The 27,403-nt window shown below is 44.4% G+C and overlaps 2 protein-coding genes across 2 annotated transcripts in view; both read right to left on the reverse strand.

Moving 5' to 3' along the window:
* Positions 1-402: 402 nt before the first annotated feature.
* Positions 403-5,115, reverse strand: LOC135227785 (meiosis 1 arrest protein-like). The gene is made up of 3 exons (XM_064268777.1): positions 4,728-5,115; positions 2,833-2,973; positions 403-1,276 (listed from the first exon to the last, which is right to left on the reverse strand). The coding sequence occupies exons 1-3, from the start codon at positions 4,965-4,967 to the stop codon at positions 1,118-1,120; spliced, it is 540 nt and encodes a 179-aa protein (XP_064124847.1). The 5' UTR covers positions 4,968-5,115; the 3' UTR covers positions 403-1,117.
* A 5,908-nt stretch (positions 5,116-11,023) lies between these two features.
* LOC100675299 (meiosis 1 arrest protein) overlaps positions 11,024-27,403 on the reverse strand; it is a 72,598-nt gene continuing 56,218 nt past the window's right edge. The window contains exons 4-6 of the mRNA XM_010593671.3: positions 26,988-27,161; positions 19,126-19,288; positions 11,024-17,947 (exon numbers count right to left, since the gene is read on the reverse strand). Of these exons, the coding sequence (XP_010591973.3) occupies positions 17,782-17,947; positions 19,126-19,288; positions 26,988-27,161 (503 nt within the window). The 3' untranslated portion in view covers positions 11,024-17,781. The remainder of the gene's footprint in view (positions 17,948-19,125; positions 19,289-26,987; positions 27,162-27,403) is intronic.

Below are 27,403 nucleotides of genomic sequence, written 5' to 3' on the forward strand. Positions count from 1 at the left end.
TCTATGTGTGTGACCAGACACAGAGGGGACACAGTGGCGGGGTGTGCTGCGTGGGTGTGGGGGGATCAGGAGGGTGTGGAGGGATCAGGAGGAGAACCTGGAATGTGCTAGGAGCCAGGCAAGGAGCAGGGGCCCCAGTGAGGGGTGTGTTGCGGTGAGGTAAGCATGGTGGTCAAGTCCCGGCAGAGCAGGAATCTAGCTCTGTGAGCCTGGGCAAGTGACAAAGCATTTTTAACCCTGTTTCTCCCCAGTGCTCCTCTGAAAAATGAAAAAATTAACAATGGGTTGTACCTCACAGGGTTATTTGTATGAAATGAGGTAATTTTCTAAAGGACTTAGTGTAATTTGAAACCCAGAGTGAAATGTTTTATCAGTGGGAGTTGTTCTGTGCATGGGGTGGGGGGCGGTGCTGACAGGAAAGTGGGCAGGTGTAGGGTGAGGGGAGAGGGGGTAGGCCCTTTTCACACCATCCTCTCCCCTGACCACGCACCCCCACTTTGCATATGGGTACCCCAACAACCACTTGTCTGTCTGGAAGCTGAAGAGACCTGCAGTGTGGTGGGTGTAGCGGGAGGGGCGCCGGCTTTGGAACTAGGCTTGGATTTCACTCCTGCTGGTTTTTCATGGGAAACACTGGTGGCGTAGTGGTTAAGTGCTACAGCTGCTAACCAAGAGGTTGGCAGTTCAAATCCGCCAGGCGCTCCTTGGAAACTCTATGGGGCAGTTCTACTCTGTCCTGTAGGGTTGCTATGAGTCGGAATTGACTCGATGGCAGTGGGTTTGGTTTTGGGTGGTTTTTCGTGAGCTCTGAAAACCTCGTCCTTTTCTCCTGAGGCCCAGTTTCCCGAGGGTGACCTGACCCCATCCACCTGCTTGCAAGGCTACCAGGAGACGTTCTCAGTTGGGAATGCTCCTGACAATGGTGGAGGCTGAACGAGTTTAATCTCCCTGTTAACGGTATCAAATGATCCAAAAGAAAACTACAGCCCCTGCTTCCTGGCAGCACGAGGAGGCTTAGGTGGACAGATGGCAAGTCTGACCACAGACAGCCACTTGTGAGCCATAGTGTGGGTGTGGTTGAGCAGGTCAGCCGGCTCGCACCAGCCCCTTAGGGTCCTCAGGGATACTCCTCTTCCTCTTCCTCATTGGAAGGCAGCAAGAAGCCTTCCCAGGGAGCTTTCTGGGCTGCTGGCATCTTGGGGGCTCTGCCTGGGGCTGGAGTCACAGGCAGAGGGGCCACTGTGGCTCGAACTCGGTTGGCCTGCAATTGCCCAGCCTGCAAAAAGAACAACCAGAGGCTTGTATGAAGACCACAGCTTCTGATCTCCTGTCCTGTTCCCTGCTGGGCCTCCTGTCCTAAGTCCTTCACCTGTCCCATCCCTGGAGTGACAGCCTCAAGGCCCAGGGGTGTGACCTTGGAGTCCCCTTGGCTCCAGCCTCCACAGTGCTGGCTCCCTGCTGAATCTCTCTGTTGTCAGCCTGCCTGCCAGCTAGCCTAGGGGTCTGACTGTGATGGGCTCACTTCCACACATCTAGTCCTGTCCTGCCTCTAATTGACTGTATTTTGGAATCGTCTTTCTCTAATTTCAACTAAGACACATGGGAGTTTTTTCTAAAGGCAATGTTCCTGAGAAACTAGGAAAAGATTAGTAGCAGCAAAAAGAAGCCCAAACATTAGAGAATGTGGATTTCATAAAAAGAACTCTTTGCCCTCAATTACTCTTCTCCAATCCTTGTCACTAGAGCCTAGGCTCTGAGCTACTTACTACCCTTGGTCAGCCTCACTACCATCAACTGTAAAACGAGCGTAAGACTTACCTAGAAGGGATGCTGTAGGGATTAAATGAGGAAAATTTGTGTGAAAGCACTTATCATGGACCACAGGTTGGTACTCAGTAAATGTGAATTTCCCTTCCTTTGGGCATTTCTTCTCCTACCTTCTCTACTGACTTTTCTTTCAAGAAGGGCGGTGTGGTTGTAGCTCCAGTACAGCCAGTTTGCTTAGTGGGATAGTGGTCTGTTAAATGACTAATGAGTTATAAATGCTACAGTTGAGATTAAAAAAAAAAAAAACCCAGTGCTGTCAAGTCAATCCCGACTCATAGCAACCCTACAGGACAGAGTAGAACTGCTCCATAGAGTTTCCAGGGAGCCCCTGGCAGATTTGAACTGCCAGACCTTTTGGTTAGCAGCCGTAGCACTTAACCACAACCCACCAGTGTTTCCCAACAGTTAAGATAGCTATACATTAAAAAGCCAAGCAGACCCCCTACTTGGTACTGTTTGTAATTTCTTTTGTCTAGGGAAAAAGGCCAAGGAGCCCTGGTGGCACAACGGTTAAGCCTTCTGCTACCTGAAAGGTGGGGGTTTGAATCCACCAGAGGCTCGGCAGGAGAAATGATGTGGGGATCTGGTTTGTAAAGATTATAGGCTAGGAAACCCTATGGGGCAGTTCTACTCTGTCCAATAGGACTGCTATGAGTGGACCTCCAGGGCACACAACAGCAGGGCAAAAGGCTACTCTTTTTCTTCCTCTTCTGTTGTCCTGGTTCTCCCCTCCACCACGGGTGGGATCAGGGAGGAAGGCTACTCCCTTGGGTGGGGGGTTGGGGGATGGAACTTTGTAATGAGGCTTGGATTTTACTCCCTCTGGTTTTTCATGAGCTCTGAAAACCTCATCCTTGTCTCCTGAGGCCCAGTTTCCCGAAGGCGACCTGACCCCATCCACCTGCTTATACAGAGCCACAAGCAGGAGGGCACTCTTTCTTGGACTCTGGGTGTAAAGGGGAGGGAGGGCAGTAAGGAAAAACACGTATGGATGGGAGCTGTTACCTTTCTCAGGGTTCTGCTCTCCCTGCTTGACTGGAGCCGCCCTTGAGGCTTGGCCAGGGTGCTACTCAGGTGTGAGTACAGGTGGCTCCAGACCTGCAAGGGGTTGTAGGTGGGCTCCAGCTCCAGGCTGTCGAGGATGCTCTGAGGAAAAGAGAGGAGGAGCCTCACCCACGGAAACTGAGGCCACAGAAATACAAAATGGATAGGCAGAGACCCTTGAGCATGAGAAGCTGCAGTGGTGGAGGTGCGACCGACCCAGGGTGTCACTGAAGTCTGTGAAGTAGACGGGTGTCCCTGAGGTCTGAGTGCTTGTGATGTTAAGTGTGAGGCATGGATCCCGAGTAGGTAGGGGCACTGGACACCCTGGCCCTGAGGAGTGTGACCTGGGGTTCTGAGAGGGGCCAGGAGCCCGGGAGGGCTACAGGGAATGCACTGTGGACGCTGAGGGAGGCCACGTGCAGTGCAGGCTGCTGGCGCTCACGGCCTGCAGGGCTGGCTGAGGCAGGCAGTAAGTATACAGCGTTCCCAGCCTTCGAGGTGAGCTTGAGCATAACAGGAGAGACACTTGAGCGCAGCATTCCTGAGCAGTCAGGTTTTCCGGCCATGACATCCTGTGCCAGGAGCCATTGGCCCTGAAGTGAGACACTGAGCGAGCCACGGCCACTCGTGCCCACCTCTCTTGGCATCCCCATGGCAGCCAAGCCGGGAGAACAATCCCAGGCTCTGTCGTTTCTGCACGTAAGACAGCCATCCAGCTGCAAGGGGGCTCCAGTTCTCCCTGCCCAGAGCCACCCCTCCCACCCCAGCCTGGGAGGCTGACAGAGGAAATACAGAATCCAGATCCGAGGAGGAGGGAGGAGGGAGGAGGGAGGAGGGAGGAGGGAGGAGGGAGGAGGGAGGAGGGAGGAGGGAGGAGGGGAAGAGATGGGCCTTCAGAGCTGGTCCCTCCTTTGCAGCTGAGTCTCATTTTGAAGTCCTTCCTGTTCTGAGCTCCTACATTGGCTGCCTTTTCCTCAACAGAATTGAAGCACACAAACACGGGTATACACACGTACACATAATGCAGAGAAATGAACCCATAAGGAAATGCCGTCTGTCACACAGATGGGCACAGACTTACCGACACAGACACCAGTCTAGAGACTCAAATACATGCATACTCAGAGACACAAAAATCAGCACGCAAAGGTACTAGAACTCATACCAAGGTTTCTATGTCTTTGTCATCTCCTTTTTCTCCCTTCTCCTTACTTCTTGTCTTCCTCTGCCTTCCATGTGTCTTCTCCTTTCCCCTTTTCCCCTAATTCATACATCTCTCTTTTCTAACCTCACAATCTCCTCCCCATGGTGGCAGTGGAGTGGGAGGGCAGGGTAGCCAGCCAGTGCAAAAACAAAACAAAATGAAACACAACAAGAATCAAGTGCATGACCTGGAGCTGAAACTGCCTGGGCTTATGACTTCCTCCCCTGCTTTCACATGCACTTGCGCTCTATCCAGGTGTCCCTTCTGTGGCAGTCTTCCCATTTCTCCTTGGTGCTCATTTTGATCAGATTTCAAGGGTGTGTGTGTGTCTTATGCTCCTCCAGGGATGGCACTAATCCCCACTCATTCCCCTACACCAACTACCCTTCTCTCCCTAATTTTCTCTTCCAGTCTCCTTTTTACTTCATTCCTCACCTGCTGCCTTAATCTAAGCATTAACTTCCTTCCACCTGGTCTCAGTTCATACCCTTGCTTTCTTCTCTGACCTCTTCCCACACCCCTTGGAACCACATCTTCCTTGTTCCCCACCCATTCCCTCACAGGCTCGCTCCTCTCCCTCACCCTTTCTCAACTCCATTCTCGTCATTCTCCTCACTCTGCCTCATGGGTCTGAGATCTGAGCCCCACTTGCCTCCACAGTCTTCAGGCTGTCATCAGGTGGGTCTTCAGGTAGCAGGGGGAAGAGGCTGGGCAGCATCAGTTCCCGCGTGGCCACTGCCTTGACTAGCAGAGTGAGGGAGGGCGATGGCATGATCACATAGAAGGTGCTGGCAGGGGCTCTCTGGCTCTGTCCCAGGCTCAGGGGTTCCCCTTTGGCCAACAGCAGCCACTCTCTTTTCTGAAACAAGGACATACACAAACCCTGGTTCATCTCCAGTCCTTGGCACCTTTTGAGGATCAGTCCCTGTTGAGGCTGCTGAGTTCCTCTAGGGGAGTCAGGGAGGGCTGAGCCATTTCACTTTGGCCCTGAGAGGGAAGACCTTCCTGTCTGATCTGAATCACCAATGCCACAAGGCACTGCCCTTCCTCCCTGGTCAGGGATGTGCCAGAGAATATCTCAAAAGGGTTAACAATTAAAAAAAAAGGGGGGGGAGGGGTTAACAGTGGAGAGACAAGTTAAGAAATACCCTTTAACCTGAAGTAGTTGTCACCATAGAGGCGGCGGACACTAATGTATTACTCAATGGTCAATGTGGAGTTTTAAGAATTATAACTGAAGCAAATACTTGCACCTGGGTGTTGTAAAATTATATTGAGGGTGGAAAATCTGGTTGTATTGCTAACAACTGGGGTTAGAGTGTGGGGATGGGAGAATATCCCTGGGATGGCCAGAGAAGGTTTAAGAAGGTATTGAAGCAGCCTGTGAGGCGAGAGGAGGAGCAGCAGGAAAAGGAAAGTTTTGGTGTAACAAGGAGGCAGGTGGGTACAGGGCCTCCCTATCAGTGCCACCGGATACATGACAAAAAGAAGAGTCAGGATCCACTCTGTGAGTGAAGGGTCAGGGTCCACTCTGTGGGTGAAGGGTCAGGATCCATTCCGTGGGTGAAGGGTACCATAGAAAAGAGGGTGGCACTTCACCGTGTGCCATGTAGATTAACAGAGGTCAGCACCATGGGTGAAGAGAAGGAACAAGCAGACTTAAAACCAGTTTTTCTAAGTGTGCCCTTTTAAGATAGGCATGGAAATGAGGCAATTTTCTGTGGCAGTTTTTCAGGGAAAACCACAAAACTTCAGGAAATATGTAGTCAGAGCTGCTGCAGTCATCTGTAAAGTGCATCCTTCTGCGTGAGGTGGTCATCAGTTCCACCTGGTGCACACATAACCGTCTCTCTACTTGATACGATGAAAGAAAACACACTAGCTTTACCCACTCTGGCTTATACGGAAGGCTGGAAGAAATAACATGAGAAGAAAGGCAAAAGGGGAAAAAAAGATTTTAAGGGGATACAGGAATACCAGTATCTTGTGAGGGACAAGTGGAAAGCGACACAGTGAGGCAGAAAAAAAACTGCTGAAGCATGCGTGTTATTATACCCTCAAGGGAATGTGCTGGGGGTCATTCTTCTGTACAGCACAGAACTCTGAGTTTGGTAGGTACCAGAAGGTAGGAAATCCGTTAATAACTCCAAGAAGAAGAGGTGTGTATCATTCCTGTGGTGGGCGACCTCAGGAATTGACTGACAAGTTTGCAGGCATGGAGTAGGCTCACTAAAACGTTTGGGGGAGCAGGTGATTTGGGCACGGGGGAATTAACCACAATCATAACCATAATCATACCAGAAAGTGCTAAGAGCTTTACGGGCACTTTCAGAAGTTCATGCTTTCGTAGCCTTTTGCTTCCATCTGGAGATGTGCTGTCCTCTTGAGGAAGAGATCCAAAATGGGAAGGAGAGTCTGCCCGATGCTTATCAAATCCATCAAATTGGATATAAATGATCTAGAAATCAGGGTGTATGTGCTTGAAGTGGGGGGCGGGGGGGGGAGGTGGATTTCCCCCTGCTCTGAGGACATGGCCTCTCTAAGCCTGGAAGGGATGTTCCCTGGAAGGGATACCTAGAAAGCTGCACTTGATTTCAGTTGGCTCAAATCTTCTGATAGGGGGCTGAGGCCTTGGTTTTCTTTTTTTTTTTAGCTTCTATTTTTCATACATTTTTGTGCTTTAGTTTATTTGCTAATAATTTATAAAACTAAAAATGTATTGAGTGCCTATTATGTCCCTAGGTGTGGGTACAAAGAAATTCATTCTTTGTCTTCTGGGAGTTTATAATCTAGTAAGCGAGAGGCTTGTAAACTAATGTTTGTCCAACACTTTGTTTAGGATGACCAACTATTCTGGTCTGCCTAGGACTGAGCCAATTTTAGCACTGAAAGACCTATGTCCCAGGAAACCACCCAGTCTTGGGCACACCAGGATGGTTGGTCACTCTACCAAGACTTGACTGAGCATGGACTATCTTGCCACTGCGGCAAGTCACTGGGAGCTTGGAGGCAGATTGATTTGATTTATAAGACTCTGGCTATGTGACATTTCTTGCACCGTAGTGTTGTGGAGTAAATTCACATCTGTTACACAGCGGGATTGCTAAGATCCTTGAATGCTGCACACAGGAAAATTATGACCCCTGGAATTTGAGTCCACCAATTGTGAGGCAGTAGCCAAGATTCTGTTAGAGAAGAGGTATGTAGAAATTGTGTCAAGTCTTCCAAAAGTTTCTGCTGATATTGGGACTATCCTTCAACAGTGATGCAACATTGGTTTGCAAAATACTAGCAAACCAAATCCAGCAACGTATAAAAAGGATTTTATACCATGACCCAGCTTTATTCTGGAAATAACTGCAAAAAATCAATCAATATAATACACTCCATTAGTAGAATAAAGGAAAAAAACCACATAGTCATCTCAATAGATGCAGAAAAAGCAAATGAAAAAAAAAAAATCCAACGCGCTTTCATGATAAAAACATTCCAACAAACTAGGAACAGAAGGGGACTTCCTCAACCTGACAAAGACCTCTATGAAAAACCTTCAGCTACTGTCATATTTAATAGTGAAAGACTGGAATCTTTTCCCTTACGATCAGGAACAAGTCAAGGATGTCTGCTTTCACCACTTGTATTCAACGTTGTACTGGAGGACCTAGCCAGGGCAATTGGACAAGAAAAAGAAACAGAAGGCATCTAGATTGGAAAGGAAGAAATAAACCTATCTTTTGCATATAGAAAAACATAAGGAATTCACACACACACACAACCTATTAGAACTAATAAATAAATTTGGCAAGATTACAGGATACAAGATCAATATGTAAAAATCAGTTGTGTTTCTATACACATTAAAATACACATTATGAGGCATTAATTCACTTTTGGGGTTATGATCTCTACGGAATGCAGTTCAGTCCAGACAACAGAGAGGTTGGGCTAAAGGCTGGTATAGCTTCACATCCTTGGAGGCAAAACTGGAATGGGAAGTAAATTCTCTTTTTGGGTACAAATATTTATAAAGGGGAAACTCATAGTGGGATAACTTACTGAGTTAAGGACTCTGTATAGTTCCTGTGCTGTAGGACTCTGGCAAGCATAAGAGATGTTTTCCTGTTCTGTTCCAATAAGGTGGTTGGGTTTTAGGGATGAAGATAGAAGTTGTAGTTCCTGGAAGACAACTCCTCATCAAAGCTTGCATTGCAGAGCCTATTGAATAGCTGGTGGTAGATGGAAGAAGTAGAAATGGCCCACCCCAGGAGAATGAGGGGGACGTTATTGGAAATTGGGGAGATAATGGGGACCTTGGGGTTTCCTACAGAGTCAGAGACCTTACCCCTTTATATATCGTACGTTGAATGGGAGAATAGTTGTGTGAAGGACCCAAAGGAGCTGGACCCTAGGAGCTGGAGTTTGGGACCCTCAACAAAAGCTTCCTTAACCTGGCCCAATCCTGAGGGGGAGGGCCAATTTATCTTTGAAATGGACATGATAACTCAGACAATAAGCAGCTCAGTGGTAATTAAGGTGTATTGAAGACCACTTCCCACATTTTCTGGACTGTGTTAGTCCTCTAAGATTCTAAGCATGGCCCTAGGGAGGGAGAGAGGCATCTAAACAATATTGGGTACATCAATATCCTGGCACTTGGGGACCGATATTTTCTAAATTCGATTTAAAAAATACCGTGATGTGACATTTCTTATATGGCAGAGCTATGGTGCAAATTCATACTGCTTAGCAGTGCTGTGAAGGTAAAGATAAATGTGGCAACAGGTACACAGGTGGGGAAAAGGCAAAAAGGATGAGTGGAGGTAGACTCTGGGGGGCAGGAAAAGCTTCATAGTGAAGACACTTAAGCAGAAAATAGAAGAAACAAGTAGATATTGTCAGGGAGCAGAGGCAGTGGGATGGGAGTAGCAAGAAAAAAGGTGTATTGTGAAACAGGCTTGCATATTTCGGGAACTTTTGGTCATCTATTACTGTGGCTGGAGTGACGGATGGAGGGGCATGGTAAAGATGAACCCAGAAAAAAGAGACAAGGCTGGGTCTAGGAAGCCCACTGGCCCAATGCTAGCCTGTTGTCCTAGAACCTGTCTGTCTTCACTGTAGACTCTTCACTCTGCAACTTTTTTCTCTCTTCTTCTTTTTTTTAAAATGGCTCCTGACCTGCCATCACCCCATTCAGCTTGAATTCTTGGTTTGACTCTAAGCCTGTATAACCAAGAACTTTCCATTTCCCCACCCATTTATAGCCCAACCAGCTCATCGCCTGCACATTCAGACTCCTGCTGGACACATCCTGGCTTAAGTTCTGTCACTTCTGTGGCCAATTAGGGCGGACATGGCCTGTAGAGCCCTGGAATGCATTTCCAGAGACTGACATTTTAAGTAGGAAACTGAAAGACCTAGGTGGTATTTTCATTTCTTTTTCTAGTTCGCACAGACATGACTTTGTAAGAGAAACGAGGCTGTGGAAAGTGAGTCACTAGCTACATAACTGGGGTACACAGTAGGATTTGGTTATTGAAATAGTGTTTTCCTGGGGATGGATAGACTCATGGCATAAAGGCTTGGAAAACATTAATTTTATTTATTTATATACTTACTTCTTGCCACATTCCATAAAGCAGTTAAGCCAGTTTAGAAAAATGCAACAAAACAGAAATATAAAATAAATAATTAAGAGGACTGGACAAAGGAAAAATCAGGGTAGGGCAAGGATAGAGCCAGGATTAGATGAGCTCACTGAAATGCAGACCACTTCCTTTTGGGAGAAAGGAGCCCCACAGCTTTTCCTGGTATAAAATCTGGGTGCTCTCTTGTGGGTCCTTGTTGAGTAGTGAATGATCTTTCAGAGAACTCCTGCAATCAGCACGATAATGGATTTCATATGGCTGTAGAGTGGTCCAGAGTTTGGGTTCTGGAGCCAGCCTTTCTGGGTTCAAACCTAGTTCTACCATTTACCAGCTGGGTGATGTGGGCCTTAGTTTCCACATCTGTAAAAGAGGGATAATAATGCCTGCCTCTTAAGATGGTTGTGAGGGTAAAATACATTAATATTTGTGAGGTGTTTAGAACAGGGAAGAACTCGTTAAATGTAATAAAGCGTTATATTTCTAAAAATTAAAAATACATTTATGATTTATACTGTATACATTCATACATTTAGTAATAATAACAGGCTTATTGAATTTTGTTAAATTAAAAATAACTGAATTGCTTTTTTGATACAGAGCTATACAAGTTCCAAAGAATGCAGTCCAAGCATATACCTCTCTTATGGTCTGCCTTGATCTAGGAGTGAAATTTATAGGAACGAAGGGATGGCACATGTCTTTCAGGAAAGACTGGGAAAAAATGTTTTATCAAGAGCTTTGCTGATTCAATGAAGCGATCTTCTGACTCAAAGCAAAATAATCTGTGAGGAAGGCAGAAGGGTGCCACATTTAAGTCTCAAGTAAAACATCAGGGAACGGAGTATCGGTTAAGGCTGCAGTTGACTAAGGCTTAGAATACATGTAAAATGTAATCTGAAAAGTTACACAGCATTTATAGCTGATGAGGCCTGGTGGGCTGGCACTAATGACTAGAATTTAATTATGGCAGAAGAACTGCTCTAAAAGAAGGGGTGGAGGAAGAGACAGCACTGAATAAACTGAGCCATGCTTACACTTGTAAGGAAACCCAGGAACTGGAAAATGAAAACATGGAGGAGCCAGCCAGATGGTTGAGGGTAAACCAGAGAATGTACTGTAGAGTTTGTTTAGCCAGATGGGAGCTACAAAGAGAAAATAACTGCACACTTGTTAAGCATCTACTTCTGTATCTAAGGGGGTTGCAGTGGCCAGCGGCAGACTGGTTCTCCTGCCTAGAACAACCAGAGCAGCTGAATAATACACAGAAACCATTTGTCTGAAGGCAGTGGGGGAGGTCCTGAGGCAATAGGACCTAGAGGTAGCTAAGTCTGTGACAAAGGAAGACTCCTGAGAGGAGTGGGAATTACTGTGGTCACTTTTACCCCAAGGGCCTATGTTGATTCCAGGCTGGAGGAAATGAGTGTGTGTGTGTGTATGTGTCTGTGTGTGTGTGTGTGGCGTATGTGTGTATGTGTGTGTGCGTGGTGTGTGTGTGTATGTGTGTGTGTGTGTGTGTGCATGCAGACATGCACGGGGTAGGGGGCAGTGTCTGAGAATCCAGACTTTGCACACATTGAGCACTTACTGGGGAACAGAGAAACCAGCAGACCTTTTGGGAGAGACATGGTGGTGGCGGGGGAGGCTTCAAACCAATTTTCCACTTAGCTCATTTGCCAAATACTGGGACTGCTTGGGGCAGGAGGCAAAAACACCCAAGCAGAAAGTTCTGAAAAGTTGAATATTTTAGCAGTGTTTGGAGACAAAATTAGAGTTGGGATCTTCCATGGGGACGGAATGCACATAATAAATCAGGCTTTCAGTGGAAAACCCTGAAGGGCCAGAAGCAAACCAGGGGTGCACTGAGCCTTAGCTGGGCTGCAGCCCAGCCTTAATGCAGCACAGTCCTGCCTGAGTGGAATAGGATGATCAGCCGCTACTCTATCTGCCTAGGGCAGGGAAGGATGAACCCTCTCTAGAGGACGCCAAAATCAATCAGAGCCGCTACAATTTCTTTATATACAATGTATCCTCCATTAAAATATTACCAGGTTTGCCGAAAGTCCGGACCAAATGTCTGAAAATCAAGAGAAAAAAGAAACGACAGAAACAAATCCACAGGTGATTGGAGTTAGCTGATAAGAATTTAAATAACGATTACTGAGTACAAGAAAACAGGTGAAAATATGGAGAATTTCTCCAGCAAACTGGAACCTATACAAAAAGAAACAAATGGAAATTGTAGAACCACTAACCAACCACTATGTACAAATCATGTGCCAGGCATATGCTAGGTGCTTTAAACATGTAATATTATTTAATCATCTTAAAAACCTTACGAGGTATATTTTATTATCTCTATTTTACATGTGATTGTGAGGATGGCTCAGGACTGGGCAGTGTTTTGTTCTAATGTACGTAGGGTCACTATGAGTCAGAATTGACTCGATGGCACCTAACAACAGCAACAACAACATTTTACATGTGACAGGGGACAAGAGTTACTAACATGTCCACCATGTACCTTCTCCCTTCTTTCCCACTCTACTTCTAACTCACGAAAGGAGTAGTCTTATCATGTTACAGGAATTAAATCGACTACATTTGTGGAAACAGACAAAGGAGGAGCTCATGTCAGCTCTATTCCTGCATATTTTGAAAAGGTAGAGAGAGACAGGCCATGAGAGGGAGGAGAACTATGTCAGTGAGGCTAAGTCAATCTACACAACACGTGGCTGAGACGGGGAGGGCGCAGACAGAGAGAGGAACAGGAACTGGAGATGTAGAGAGAGTTTTATGAAAGGCTCTTGGAACAGTTCCAGGTCTGAGATAATTGGGGAGAAAGAGATCTGAGAAATGTCATCATGGGTTATGAAATAGATCCTCTTTGGTGTTCAGTGAAGACACAAAATAAATTAATTTGAAAATTACTTTTGGGCTTCTGTGTAGTGCTTCCTTACATGACATTGGTGCAAAGACTAAATCATGTGGAGGCTACTAGATTTGTTAGGGTTACAAATAGATGAATACACCGAAGGTCAGAATTCACACAGTTGGGAAACAAGGAAGCTGTCAGCAATCTTGAGCCATCTATTCTAACGCCCATGCTTTTCATGGGCAATACAAATTACATTTCACCACAACAGATTAGAAAACTGCCTTGCTTTGACTCTCCAAAAAAGAGAGGTAACAAAGTGGAGGAATTTCTACTCTGGACCTAAATTGACTAAGACTGAGGAATTAAATTAGGTGGTAAAGTAAGGAATGTTAGAAACACTAGGAAAGGCAACCACATCATCTCGGAGTCTGGGCAGTCAAATTTATATCTTAGACTTTAACCCAAATCATAGGATCCTATGTACCTTAAGCTATTTGAAATATGCTTCTCTCTAAAAAGGAATAGAGCACACAAATGTCTAGTGATAAATGGAGGAATCTGGAAGGTCTCATTAAAGAAACACCATTTGAGATGAGTCTTTCAGAATGGGGTAGGATTTGAACACATGAAGATGAAAAGGTGACAATGTGAGTAAAGCTTCAAGAGTGGGAAAATGTAAGGTTTGTATATTAATTTGGCTGGAGTATATACAATGCACGAAGGGGGAATAATGGAAGCCAGACTGGACCTTGAATACTAGGCTAAGAACTTGAATGTATAAGCAATAGGAAGCTACAAGATATTTTGAAGCTGAGGAATGGTAAGATCTGTGCTGTGTTTCAAGAGTAACCTCGTGGCAGCACATAAAATGGATTGGGAAGGAGAAACACCAAAGACACTGAGACAAGGTAAGAGATGATTGCAATATTTAAAGGAAAGAGGTAAAAAGGGCCTGAACTAGGATAGTGACAATAAGAATGGAAAGGAGAAGACAAATGCAGCAGATGGTGTGGGAAGAGAACAGGCAAAGCTTAATCAGTGACTGGGTATTGGCACCACAGAAAAACATATGCTAATCAGGAGAATGCTTCAAGAACATTAATCTGGTGCCAGAGTGCAAGGCAAATGAAAAGAGAAGAGATTCAAGGTAGGAAAGCAGGTTCGGAGTTTACTGATGAAGTCTCGGTGAGAACAAAGGAATGAGAAGGAAAGGGCAGTCAGTTATAACTCACGAGAGGAAAATTGATGTGACTTGGTGATGAAGTCTGTGAAAAGGGTGAGATGACTGAAAGTTACTGAGGTTTCAAGCTTGGGTGATTAGACGGTCGTGGTAGTGCTATTAACAGAAAGACAGAAGTTAGAATGAGAAGTTGGCTTGAGGGGGAACATCACAATGAAAAACAGGAGGCAAGGGAGTTCCACAGGGAGCTGGCTTGACATCAGACTTTAAAACAGCACATGAAAAAGGCATCAGAAAGAACACAAAGACCAAGGATGGGTTAAACAAGTTCTGCAAACTTGTAAAAGAGGGCCAGGAAGGTTAAAACTTGAACTAGGTCTTGTCATGCAGAAGGTATGCAAAAAATTTTTCTTTGTTGTTGAATGAATGAGCAGATGCTTATAAAAAATGCCTTCCACTAACACACTGCCTTTCAGGGATTTTGCTGCTTGGAGAAGATGTTGTCATGTGAAAAGCAAGAAGAAAGAACCCATTCAAACTTTGCTTCTCTCCTTTCCAGAAAAGGAGAGTGGTCTTTAACCTGGATGAAACATAGAGCAGAGAGAGCAGTAACACAAGATGGGTGAGGGCTGTTAAGAAGACCCAGTCAACTTCAAGTGAGTTCAAGTTCAATAAAGTGCAGAAGCATGAGGTCTAAGTGAAGGAATAATTAGCCTTAGCATTGCAGTCTGTATCTGGTCACATCCAGTGTATAGAATTTTGCAAAGAAGTTAAACACATGAACTTCCAAGTCAACAGAACTTGGTTCAAATTCTGACTCACCCACTTCCAATAGCTGTATAACTTTTGTTAAGTCACTTGACCTCTTTAGGCCTCGATCTTCCTCATCTGTAAAAATAGGGACAATGGTCCCTCCCTCACACAGTTACTGTTAGGATTAAATGAGAGAAAGTTTGAAAAGTGCTTGGTTAAGTGACTAAAACCAAAAACCAAACCTGGTGCTACTGAGTCAATTCCAACTCATAGCGACCCTGTAGGACAGAGTAGAACTGCCTCATATGGTTTCCAAGGAGTGGCTAGTGATTCACACTGCTGTCCCTCTGGTTAGCAGCTAAGCGCTTAACTGCTGGGCCACCAGGGTCCCTAAGTGCTCCAGAAAAGGGTATTAGTGAGGGAATAACCAGAACTTGTGAGAGTTTTCATGTGAGAGGTATGATAAGGAAGAGCTCTCTACAGCCCCTAGAATAGTGCCTGGCACATAAACCGAACCAAACCCAGTGCCGTCGAGTCAATTCCGGCTCATAGCGACCCTACAGGACAGAGTAGAACTGCCCCATAGAGTTTCCAAGGAGCGCCTGGCGGCTTTGAACTGCCGACCCTTTGGTTAGCAGCCATAGCACTTAACCACTACGCCACCAGGGTTTCCACCTGGCACATAGTGCTCAGTAAATATTTGTTGAATAAATAAATACAGATTCTCACACTCCAAGTCTAGCGCAGAGAGACTCTGATCTTGTGTATATAAACTAAGAGTGGAAGGGAATATTCTTTCTCATTCTTATTTCTAAAGGCTACATAGCACCTTATTGTTTGGCCAAATTATAGCTCCTACAACTTTTCTTCTATTTAGATTTAAACATTCCTCTATTCAGGACATTTAGGTTGTTCCTTTTAATTTATTTATTCACTACTGTAAATCACTCTGAGCTGAACATGCTGGTACATCCATCTTGGGTCCGTTTTCTGATTGCTTTCTTGGACTACTTTCCCAGTAATGGAATTCAAGTGTTGAAAGTTACTACTTTCCAGAAAATTCACACTCCTTGTAGCAGTGTATTAGAATGGCAGTATATGTTTAAAATACCATGTACTATAAGAATGTACTGGAGGGTTTCAGGGGAAATTCCTAACTAGTGATGTGTCGTCTCTGAGATGCTGAGGAATTGGGTGGAGTGGGGAGTAAACTGAGCTGTTGGGTACTACCAGTCAGAAGGCATCTGTTGTCTCTGCTCTGCAAAGACCAGAGATGGGTGTTCTTCGGATAGGAAACAGGAACTCAGTGGGTGGACTCAAAAGGGAGTGTGGGCTTTGAAACAGGAAAAAAAGTCTGCTTCTGATAGTGAAAGAGACACACTGCTGCGCTGTCCTGATCGCCCACATCCGACTGGGTCAAACCATCCATGGAGCAGTTATGCATCGCCTTGAGTTATATTTGCCATTGTTGTATTTTGCTTTCGTGTTGTATTATTGTTTCACGTGTGTGCTCTTTTATTTTTTCCATTTGCGGAAGTGGCATCCACCGAGTTGTTCAAGTTAGAAATGAAGCAGCTATTTGGTGCTTTCCTCTTCCTCCATCGAGTTCTGAAGATTCTATCTGTAAAATATTTCTCTAATTGGCAGCTTTTCTCATCTTGGCTTCCAACATCTAGCCCAAGCTGCCATTATCGCTTGCCCTCCTACCTCATTTTCTTGTCGCCATTCTTGCTTCTGCCAGTTCATTCCCAAATTTCAGTGTAAGTAACCTTTAAAAACTTAAAAAGATGATGTTATTATTCATGGACTTAAAGTCCAATGTCTTTAATTTGGCCTACACAGCTTTGTGTGATTTGACCCCTACTCACTTCTCCAACCCCACCTTTGCCTCTCTGTCAGCTCTCTGTATTTCAGCCACAATGGCTTTTTGTTCTTGATTCTTCTCTCAGCTCTTTCCAGCCTTGGGGTCTTTGCACATGCCTTTTCCTGCACTTGCAATGCCCTTCCTGCCACTATTCACCTGGCTAATTCCCATTCATCATGCAGTTCTCAATTTAAATGTCACTTTCACAGACAGGTCCTCTTACAGCAGTCTCTTCTTTTCCTTTATAAAATTATCACAATTAAAAATATAGACACATCAGCCTGAGACCAGAAGAACTAGGTTGTGCCCGGCTATAACTTATGACTGCCTTGACAGGGAACACAACAGAGGATTCCTGATGGAGCAGGAAAACAGTGGGATACAGGCCTCAAATTCTCATAAAAAGACTAGACTGAGACTAGAAGGACCCTGGAGGTCATGGTCCCCAGACCTTCTTTTAGCCCAAGACTGGAACCATTCCCAAAGCCAACTCTTCAGACAGGGATTGGACTGGGCCATAAGACAGGAAATGATACTGGTGAGGAATGAGCTTCTTGGATCAAGTAGACACATGAGACTATGTGGGCAGCTCCTGTCTGAAGGGGAGATAAGAACGCAGAGGGGGACAGGAGCTGGCTGAATGGACACGGGAAATACAGGGTGGAGAGGAGGAGTATGCTGTCTCATCAGTGGGAGAACACCTAGGAGTACAGAGCAAGGTGTACGTAAATTTTTGTATGAGAGACTGACTTGATTTGTAAACTTCCACTTAAATCACAATTAAAAAAAAAATTGATGCACACAGCAATTGCCATTGAGTTTTCAATAGCTAAGTTTTTCAGAAATAGATCGCCAGGCCTTTCTTCTGAGGTGCCTCTGGGTGGACTTGAACCTCCAACCTTTCAGTTAGCAGCTGAGTATGTTAACTGCACCACTCAGGAATATCTATATGTATGTCTCTGTGTGTGTGTGTGTTTAATTCTGTCTCTTTTATTACAGAGTGAATCTCTTGAGGCCACAGATGATGCCTTTTATATTACCACTGAATATCTAGGGCTTAGCGCAATGTCTGGCACAGACCAGGTGCTCTTCATTTAAATAAATCATAATGCCCAGCACAGTGTTAAGAAGAAAGTGGGTTTTAAAATATAGTTACTTACGGAAAATCCTTCTTTGCCATTTAAATGTTCAGCCTACAAAATCAGGGATTTTCAAATTTAGTGTTATATAACTGAATTCAGGAATTATTTTCTGTAGCATGGAACCAACAAAGGCAAGTCAGAGGTGCTTCAAATTCCAGAGTATTTCCAGTTTTTTTCCCTATGCTCTTGAGGATGGGGGCAAGTTTGGGATTAGGGCAGGATCCAGTTAGCTGCTTTTCTGTGGTCCTCACCTGGGGACCTGGGTACTCACCAGCAAGCTGTGACACAAAGCATGGAAATGCTGCTGATTTGTCTCCAGCTCATCCCAGTCCAGCTGCCAACAGCTTGTGGGTCTGAGGATGAATGGGAGCCCGTACATCAGTGATTCACAGACCCCACTGAACTTTAGAGCCCTGAGAAGAAACAACGGCAGTGAGAGACTCTAGTGATATCCAGAACCTCTACCCAGATGCACTTAAATTCAGCTTAAGTCTAAGACCCTACTGTGAAAGTCTTTAGGTTAAAACAAGAAACCAAACCAGTTGCCACTGAGTAGGTTCTGACTCATGGCGACCCCATGTGTTTCAGAGTAGAGCTGTACTCCATACGGTTTTCATGGCTGTGACCTTTCGGAAGCAGATTGCCAGGCCTTTCTTCCAATGTACCTCTGGGTGGGTTCAAACCATCAACCTTTCAGTTAGTAGCCTAGTGCTTAACTGTTTGAGCTACCCAGGGACTCTGCCTTTAGTTGGGACCTGTGAATTATTCATCTTTGTATGGCCAGCACCTAGCATGGTATCGGGCACACAGCAGATTCTCAAAATCTGCTAATGAATGCAGCAGCCATCATGAGGGCTCGAGACCCTGATGGATATTTCCTTTGCTGAACCCATTCCTTCCCAGGGACTTCTCTGGGGATGCTCCCATGGTACTCTGCTGCAGCAATCATGTTACCCAATAGTATGCTAACCATCTGCATCCCAGCCCTGGCTCTTTCATGGCAACTTGTTGACAAAGGATGCATTTAAGAAGGTTCTCTAACAGCATCCATAGCCACAAACCCCTGAACAAACTTGCTCAGGTACCTGTGCACTGAGCATCGTCATAAGAATTAGGAAACAGTAAAAGTGATCTCTGCCATTGCTCCTAATTCTGCCCTAGAATTAGCTCCCCTGGAAGTAAGAATCTTAGTGCTTAGAGAAACAGGAGTAGGGTGGAGAAGATTCTATGTACTGCTTGCTCCTTGAAGGTCAGATCTCTGTCCTGCCACCTAACACAGTAAGTGTTCAATAAGAATTACTGGATGTAAAGCTTTTATTTTCTACTGATCTTGTTTTTCTCTATGTTCAGAGACTTTCGGGATTTCCAATCCTCATCCAGACCTCAGAACGTTCTACCGAGGTACATCTTCTGCCATCTTCTCATTTGCTCTCTACTTGTTCTTTCATGCCCGTACATGTAATTGTTGCTTTGGAGCTGGCTCCTCCTGCCTGCCTACACTCGGAGATGCCCTCCGTCTCTGAACTACCTAGCCATGGAACCAGTAAGAACAAGTATTTGCATGGATGGGGGAGGTTCTTTTGGAACATACTTGACCACCTGGAGCTTGTAAGGAGAGGCTGATGACTGGGAAGCCATCTGGTAGATTGTGCTGAAGTCTCCTTTGGGGTCATCCATTCTCAAGGAACCGTCAGCTGTGCCAGGGAGCAGGGACGGGCTAAGAAGTCTCTCTTGGAGATCACATTTCAGACACACTACAATAAAAAACAACATTGAGGGAGGGACTGTGGGTCACAGTTTACCTCAGGCTATGTGATTAACAGACAACATCTGTTGCCCATTCCACCTCTACCAGCAGGCAAGGGTTGGGAGGAGGCAGGGGAGTGGAAAGAAGAAAGCAGGATTGGTTTGGGAATCTACAGTATCTCTATCACTCTACACAACAGTTAACTTGTTTTCTGGGTCTGACATGATTTTTATTTGTTTTCTCTTGGGCTGGCTGAGCAGTTGCCTTACAGTGAGAGATCTGGCTTATGATCCAGTTTGAGGGGAATGTGTGTTATCTGTGGAGGAGGCAGCTAACACTTCCATATGCAGAGACCCTGTGGCAGTCAGAGAAGGAAATCTTGCCCCTGCTGCTTCCCTGTGGCTCAGCTTTGTTGACAGCACTGGTCGCATGCAGGTCTGCTAAAGGAAGAGCAGGAAAGCAGAAGTCAGGCAGGCAGTCAGCTGACAGCGACTGTTTCTCTGCGGGTTCTTCTAGGGACAATCCGGGGGAGGGGAGCAACAAGTTCCTGAAACAGTTTATTTTTTGATTCCCCAAAACCACTCCAAACATAAGCATTATTTATTATTATTTTTTAAGCCTTGGAGCATCACTGAGGAGGGCTTGGACTCGGTATGAGTCCCTCACCCAGGTGTTGTCTTCTTTGGTGTCATGCTCTGCTCCAGCGGTTACGTTCGCACGCCACAGTGCACAATGCTCTGTGGCACTAGGCTGGCATTCTTGATATTACAAAGTTTTAAAATGTATACCCAGTTTCAATACTGGTAACAGAATTGCAAATATAAGAATGTTCAGGACTGGTGAGAAGGCTAGTAGTTGATGTCAGTGATGTATCAAATGACTGTACTAACTGCAACATGAGATAAAAATAAAGGTAGAAATAAAGTAGGAAAAGAAAGAAAGAATGTCAGAGTAGGTGTCAGATCCAGTTGGCCCTCATGGGTCCAGAGAATCGGACCTAGACATGAATTCTGGGTGAGACAACTCTTGGCCTGGTGCTTCCCAGAGCCCAGGAAGTGGGTAGAAAAGACTTTGCCTAAGACTCCAGTTTACTCTCAGTTCCTCTTTGCCTGACTTTGCTGCTGGGTCCTGGGCCATCAGGACTGGGCAGCTGTGTTCCTCCGGCTGAGGATCTCAACCCTGGTTGAAATAAGAATCGCCTGGGGAAATTTTAAAAAATACCAATGTCTGGGCCCTACCCCAGACCAATTAAATCAGGAACTGTAGTTCTCAGCCAAGTATTCCAAAGCTGGGAAAGCTGTTTTAGCAGGGCTGGAGTCTAGAACCAGGTATGCTTTTCACCACCCAGAGAAAGCAGGTCCCAAACCAAAGAAAGGAGAAGACACTTGTTTGTACTCGACTGAGCACTCTGTCAGTGGGAGGCCTATGAGGGAAGCACATAGAGATGGGTTAAGGGCTAATAGGCAGTAAAGAAGCAGGTTGTGTGCAGTGGTGAACCTTGTAAGGAGGAGCCAAAGTGACATCCGATGAGCATTCTTCAAAAGACTCTGTACTAGGGGAATTCAAATTTGTTTTGTTTTGATTTGTTTCATTTCAAATGGATGTGGCAATGCCTCTGTTTTTTAAACGATGGGTAACTACAATATAGTCTTTACTGTGGTTGTTTAAAATCTTAGGTGGCTCATGCCCACCCCTGGAGGCCTACTTTTCCCAGACCTTACTCCAACTGTGCTCGGTCTGGAGTCCAGTGAAGACCTCCCTAGCAGACATGCTGACTGGAGTCTGGATCTAAGTTTGACCATGTGCCCCCAGAACTTGCAGATTTCCAAAAATGATTACATATAAATCTTCTGACTCTGACCCTGGTGCTGAAGGAGGTGAAAAGAGGGGGGAAAGCAGAGAAACTCTGATCAGCACCATGGTCAAATGCAACAATGGAAGAGTAGAAAGACTGGTTGCAGGAGTTCCTGGTCTTTTGACAGGCCCTAGCCCTTGACTCAAAATGGGAAGAAACAGCTGCAAATATTCATTAATAATTGGAATGTAAAATGTATGAAGAATGAATCTAAGAAAATTGGAAGTCATCAAAAATGAAAAGGAATGCATAAAGATCGATATCCTAGGCATTAATGAGCTGAAGTGGACTGGTATTGGCCATTTTGAATTGGACAATCATATGGTCTGGCATGCTGGGAATGACAAATTAAAGAGGAGTGGTGTCATATTCATTGTCAAAAAGAACATTTCAAGATCTGTTCTGAAGTACGATGCTGTCAGTGATAGGATAATATCTATATGCCTACAAGGACGATCAGTTAACACGACTATTATTCAAATTTACGCACCAATCACTAATACCAAAGATATAGAAATTGAAGATTTTTACCAGCTTCTGCAGTCTGAAATTGATCAAACATGCAATCAAGATGCACTGATAATTATTGGTGATTGGAATGTGAAAGTTGGAAACGAAAAAGAAGGATCTGTAGTTAGAAAATAAGGCCTTGGTGATAGAAATTACACTGGAGATCACATGATAAGAATTTTGCAAGACCAATGACTTATTCATTGCCAATACCTTTTTTCAACAACATAAACGGCAACTATACTTATAGACCTTGCCAGATGGAATACGTAGGAATCAAATTGACTATATCTGTGGAAGAGATGATGGAGGAGCTATTATCAGTTAGAACATGGCTGGGGGCCAACTGTGGAACACACCACCAGTTCCTCTTATGAAAGTTCAAGTTGAAGCTGAAGAAAATTAAAACAAGTCCACAAAAGCCAAAGTATGGTCATGAGTATATCTCACCTGAATTTAGAGATATCTCAGGAATAGATTTGACACATTGAACACTAATGATTGAAGACCAGACAAGTTGTGGAATGACATCAAAAACATCATACATAAAGAAAGCAAAAGGTTATTAAAAAGACAAGTATGAAAGAAAAGACCAAAATGGATGTCAGAAGAGACTCTGAAACTTGCTCTTGAATGTAGAGTAGCTAAAGCAAGTGGAAGAAATGACGTAGTAAAAGAGCTGAACAGAAGATTTCAAAGGGTAGCTTGGGAAGACAAAGTAAAGTATTATAATGAAATGTGCAAAGAACTGGAATTAGAAAACCAAAAGGGACGCACATGCTCGGCATTTCTCAAGCTGAAAGAACTGAAGAAAAAAAATTCAAGCCTTGAGTTGCAATATTGAAGGATTCTGTCTTAGTTACACAGTGCTGCTATAACAGAAATACCAGAAGTGGATGGCTTTAACAAACAGAAGTTTATTCTCTCACAGTTTAGGAAGCTAGAAGTCCAAATTCATGATGTCGACTCCAGGGGATGGCTTTCTCTCTGTGTTGGTTCTGGAGGAAAGTCCTTGTCATCAATCTTCCCCTGGTCTAGGAGCTTCTCAGCACAGGAACCTCTGGTCCAAAGGACATGCTCTACTCCCGGCTTTGCTTTCTTGGTGGTATGAAGCTCCCTTGTCTCTCTGCTCACTTCTCTCTTTTATATCTCAAAGGAGATTGACTTAAGACACAACCTAATCTTGTAGATTGAGTCCCGCCTCATTAGCATAACTATCTCTAATCCTGCCTCATTAACATCATAGAGGTAGGATTTACAATGCATAGGCAAATCACATCAGATGACAAAATGGTGGAGAGTCACACAATACTGTGAATGATGGCTTAGCCAAATTGACACATTTTGGGGGGATACAATTCAATCCATAACAGATTCTATGGGCAAAATATTGAACAAACACAGGAAGCATCAAAAGAAGATGGAAAGAATACACAGAGTCACTGTACCAAAAAGAATTGGTCAATGTTCAACCATTTCAGGAGGTAGCATATGATCAAGAACCAATGATATCGAAGGAAAAGTCAAGCTGCACCGAAGGCATTGTTAAAACACAAGCCTCCAGGAATTGACAGAATACCAACTGAGATGTTTCGATGAATGGATGCAGCACCTGAAGTTCTCACTCATCTCTGCCAAGAAATTTGGAAGACAGCTACCTGGCCACTGACAGGAAGAGATCCATATTTGTGCCTATTCCAAAGAAAGGTGATCCAATAGAATGTGGAACTTATTGAACAATATCATTAATACCACATGCAAGTAAAATTTTGCTGAAGATCTTTCAAAAGTGGTGGCCACAGTACATTGACAGGGTGCTGCCAGAAATTCAATCCAGATTCAGAAGAGGATGTGGAATGAGGGATATCATTGCTGATGTCACGTGGATCTTGGCTGAAAGCAGAGAATACCAGAAAGATGTTTATCTGTATTTTATCAACTATGCAAAGGCATTGACTGTGTGGATTATAACAAATTATGGATACCATCGTGAAGAATGGTGTGATGGTTACAATTGTGTGTCAACTTGGCTGGGCCATGATTCTCAGTGTTTATATGTGATCGCTCCCATGATTGAACCTGCTGTGAGTAGCCAATTAGTTGAAAGGGAGTTTCCTAGGAGGTGTGGCCTGCATCTGAACATAAGCAGATGTTCTGGCTTTTTTGCTCACTCTGGATCCTGCAGCTGTCTCCTGTTCGTCTGACTTTTCATTCTTGGGACTTGAGCTATCAGCTTATCTGCCAATTTTAGGATTCGTCGATCTTCACAGCCTGTAAGCAAAAGCCCTGCTCTCTGACTTGCTGATCTTGGGTTCGCCAGCCCCTGTGGCTATGTGAATCAAGAGAAGCCTCTATCCTGATCCACGGACTTGGGACGGTCCAGCCTCTACAGACTCATGAGTCGTTTCCTTGGTATAAATCTCTCTCTATATATATTTATATGTTTTAGTGGTTTTGCTTCTCTAGAGAACCCAGCCTAAGACAAATGGGAATTCCAGAACACTTAATTGTGCTCATGAGGAACCTATATACAAACCAAGAGGCAGTTGTTCAAACAGAACAAGGAAAGGTGTGCATCAGGGTTGTATCCTTTCACCACACTTATTCAATCTGTATGAGGAACAAAAAATTCGAGAAGCTGGACTATATGAAGAAGAATGCAACATCAGGATTGGAGGAAAACTCATTAACAACCTGTAACATGCAGATGACACAGCCTTACCTGTTGAAAGTGAAAAGAACTTGAAGCACTTACTGATGAACATCAATGACTACAGCCTTCAGCATGGATTACACCTCAACATAAAGAGAACAAAAATCCTCACAACTGAACCAATAAGCAACATCATGATAAAGGGAGAGAAGAGTGAAGATGTCAAGGATTTCATTTTACTTGGACCCAAAATACACAGCCAATGGAAGCAGCAGTCAAGAAATCAAACAACATATTGCATTGGGCAAATCTGCTGCAAAAGAGCTCTTTAGAGTGTTAAAAAGCTACGATGTCGCTTTGAGGACTAAAGTACGCCTGACTCCAGCCATGGTATTTTCAATCACCTCATATGTATGTGTGAAAGCTGGATGATGAATAAGGAAGACACAAGAAGAACTGATGCCTTTGAATTATGGTGTTGGTGAAGAATGTTGAATGTCAGAAGAAAGAACAAATCTGTCTCGGAGGAAGTGTAGCCAGAACGCTCCTTAGATGCAAGGAAGGCGAGACTTTGTCTCACGTACTTTGGACATGTTATCAGGAGGGACAAATCCCTTGAGAAGGAAATCATGCTTGGCAAGGTAGAGAGGGTCTGCCAAAAGAGGAAGACCCTCGATGAAATGGATTGATAAAGTGGCTGCAACAATGGGCTCAAACATAACAATGATTGTGAAGATGGCACAGTGTCTTGTTCTGTTGTACGCAGAGTTGCTATGAGTTAGAATTGGCTGGATGGCACCTAACAACAATAACAACAAGTCCCCCTAGTGAAAGAAGTGAATCTCTAGCTCCTTTGCTCAGAACTGCCCAGCACTAGGCAGGTTAGTGTAGTAGGTAAGGGCCCAGGCTCTAAAGGCAGATAGACCTGGGTTTGATGAACATCCTCTGAGCTGAGAATAGTCAAATGCACAAAATACAGGTTTCGGATCACTATTAGTCAGAATTGACTTGATAGCAACGAATTTCGGTTTTTTTTGGTTACTACTCTACTCTAACCCAAAAGAGCACTTTCAATACTATTTCTAAGTGATAAGACAGAATTATGTCATGTTTAATGGGCAGTGTTTTTCTTTCTTAGTGGTACAGAAAAGAGTGGTGTATCTTGTAATTGACAGCATCTTATATTCAGTGTCATAGGGTAATAGCACCTGACTCACGGTGTTTTGTGAAGATGAAATGAAACAATGCAAGGAAAAGTGTTAACATGATGCCTGGCACAGTGAGAGGGCTCAGTGATATGTTGGCTATCAATTACCTTCTGTATAAAATTGCCAGTTGCCTTAAATAGGGGAAAATAGATAAGAAGTGAATTCCAGAGGATGCAACAGAGAGGAATTGGTGCTATGAACCTTGGACAAAAGGGGTGGAAAGGAAGTCCTGGGAAGATTTTACACACAATGGAAAGGCAGATTAAAATAAAGTTAAGCTGTCAAAGGCGTCCCAGGTCCTAGGTTGAGAGAAAGGGATCTGTTAGAGACTCCATGGCTAACTTTAGAAAGAAAGGGTCTTGGAAAACCATAATCCTATCTAATAACACCTTCAATGGGTTTTTCCCTGTCCTGACAGAGACCAGGGTCATAGAAAACTTCTACGACAGTTCCAGCTGAAGAAAAAGGAACATGCATAAGAACTCAAATATGCTGCCAACGGCCAAGAAAGAGTCCCTGGAGGAAGCAGTGACTCCAGTGTGTCATGTCAGAGCCTGTGAGAAGGGCCCCTGTAAGCATGATGTCCAGTCCAGCCTTCAACCCTCCACTGACCTCTGTAGTCACTACCAAGACGCTACTCAATGAGAAAAATGGGTACAAACGTCCACTGTTAAAGAGGAAGATATCCCATGGTCCTTTCGCTTTAGAGTTGATCTCAGAAGAGTCAGCTTTCTGAATCTCAGTGTGGCTGACTATACCATGGGCCCATCTGCAGGCCCCATCACCCCAGGTTCTGAGCCAATCTTCAAAGGCGTGGAAGAATAGAAATGGCCTTCCTCCTGTCATTTAGTGGGCCTTGGATGAAGTATTGTCACTAGTCTGAGCAATATCCAGGATCTTGTTGGCATGTGCAGAACACTGAATTGGATCTCTTGGTTTCAATAATTGCCTGAACATGCCTTGTGAACATGGTCTCTGGCCACTGATTGTCTCTCTGGGGCCAGCCTCTGTAGTTGCTTTGGTTCTACTCAATTTGGTGCCTCCCTAGCGAGAATATCTCAATTTAATCTTGGTCCTCTCCCTCTCTCCACAGGCCCTGTTTATCAACTGTTATTATTGAGATACCAGTATGCCTCAAATTATAATGTCAGCAGTATTTACCACACTTAAAATTAGAAAATGGAAAAAACAAAAAATGATTCATCATGCTCTTACATCGTATAGCTGATGCCCTATTATTGAGGTGTCTGAGGCTATTTGCCCCTAATCTAATTGGCCTTTGCTGGCTGGGCTTAATAAGGTTGGGTTTTCTAACTGTGGTCACTTTTTAGAACTTCCCTTCTGACTTCTCATGCTTACACTGGAGAGTCTCATCCAATTCCTAGGCCTCAACTACTCTGTACTCTAATGACTCACTAGATCCTAATCCCAGACTAGGATAATCACAGCCTATATAAAATGCCTTTTGGGGGTTGTGTACATGGATTATCTCTGGCTCTGGAAAAGTTGCTGAAACACCCTGAAGAAAAAAGGAGATGGATATGCTCTTGGTCGGTTCCACTGTTATGTAGCCAGGCTTTGAAGAAAATCTCCATGCTGACAGTATCGTTGTCTATAGTCTGAAGGTCAATGTCAATTCCCAAGCTAGAACTCTCTGCAGAAGAAAGAGAAATAGTGGTTAGAGTGTTTTCTTCTTTAATTGGAAATTAAAAAAAATACAAAATTTTAAGTGCACCCATCAAGTCTACCTCCAGATATCTAGCCTGTAGAAATTTTTGGACAGTACGCAAAGAGGCATGAGCAAAGATGTTCACTGTAGCATTGTTACAATAACAAATAATCAAAACCCAAAAGGGAAGCAACTCAAATGCCCGTCAACAGGGGAAGGTTTATATA

The sequence above is a fragment of the Loxodonta africana genome, chromosome 15, assembly GCF_030014295.1.
Source record: "Loxodonta africana isolate mLoxAfr1 chromosome 15, mLoxAfr1.hap2, whole genome shotgun sequence".
NCBI classification, from domain to species: domain Eukaryota; kingdom Metazoa; phylum Chordata; class Mammalia; order Proboscidea; family Elephantidae; genus Loxodonta; species Loxodonta africana.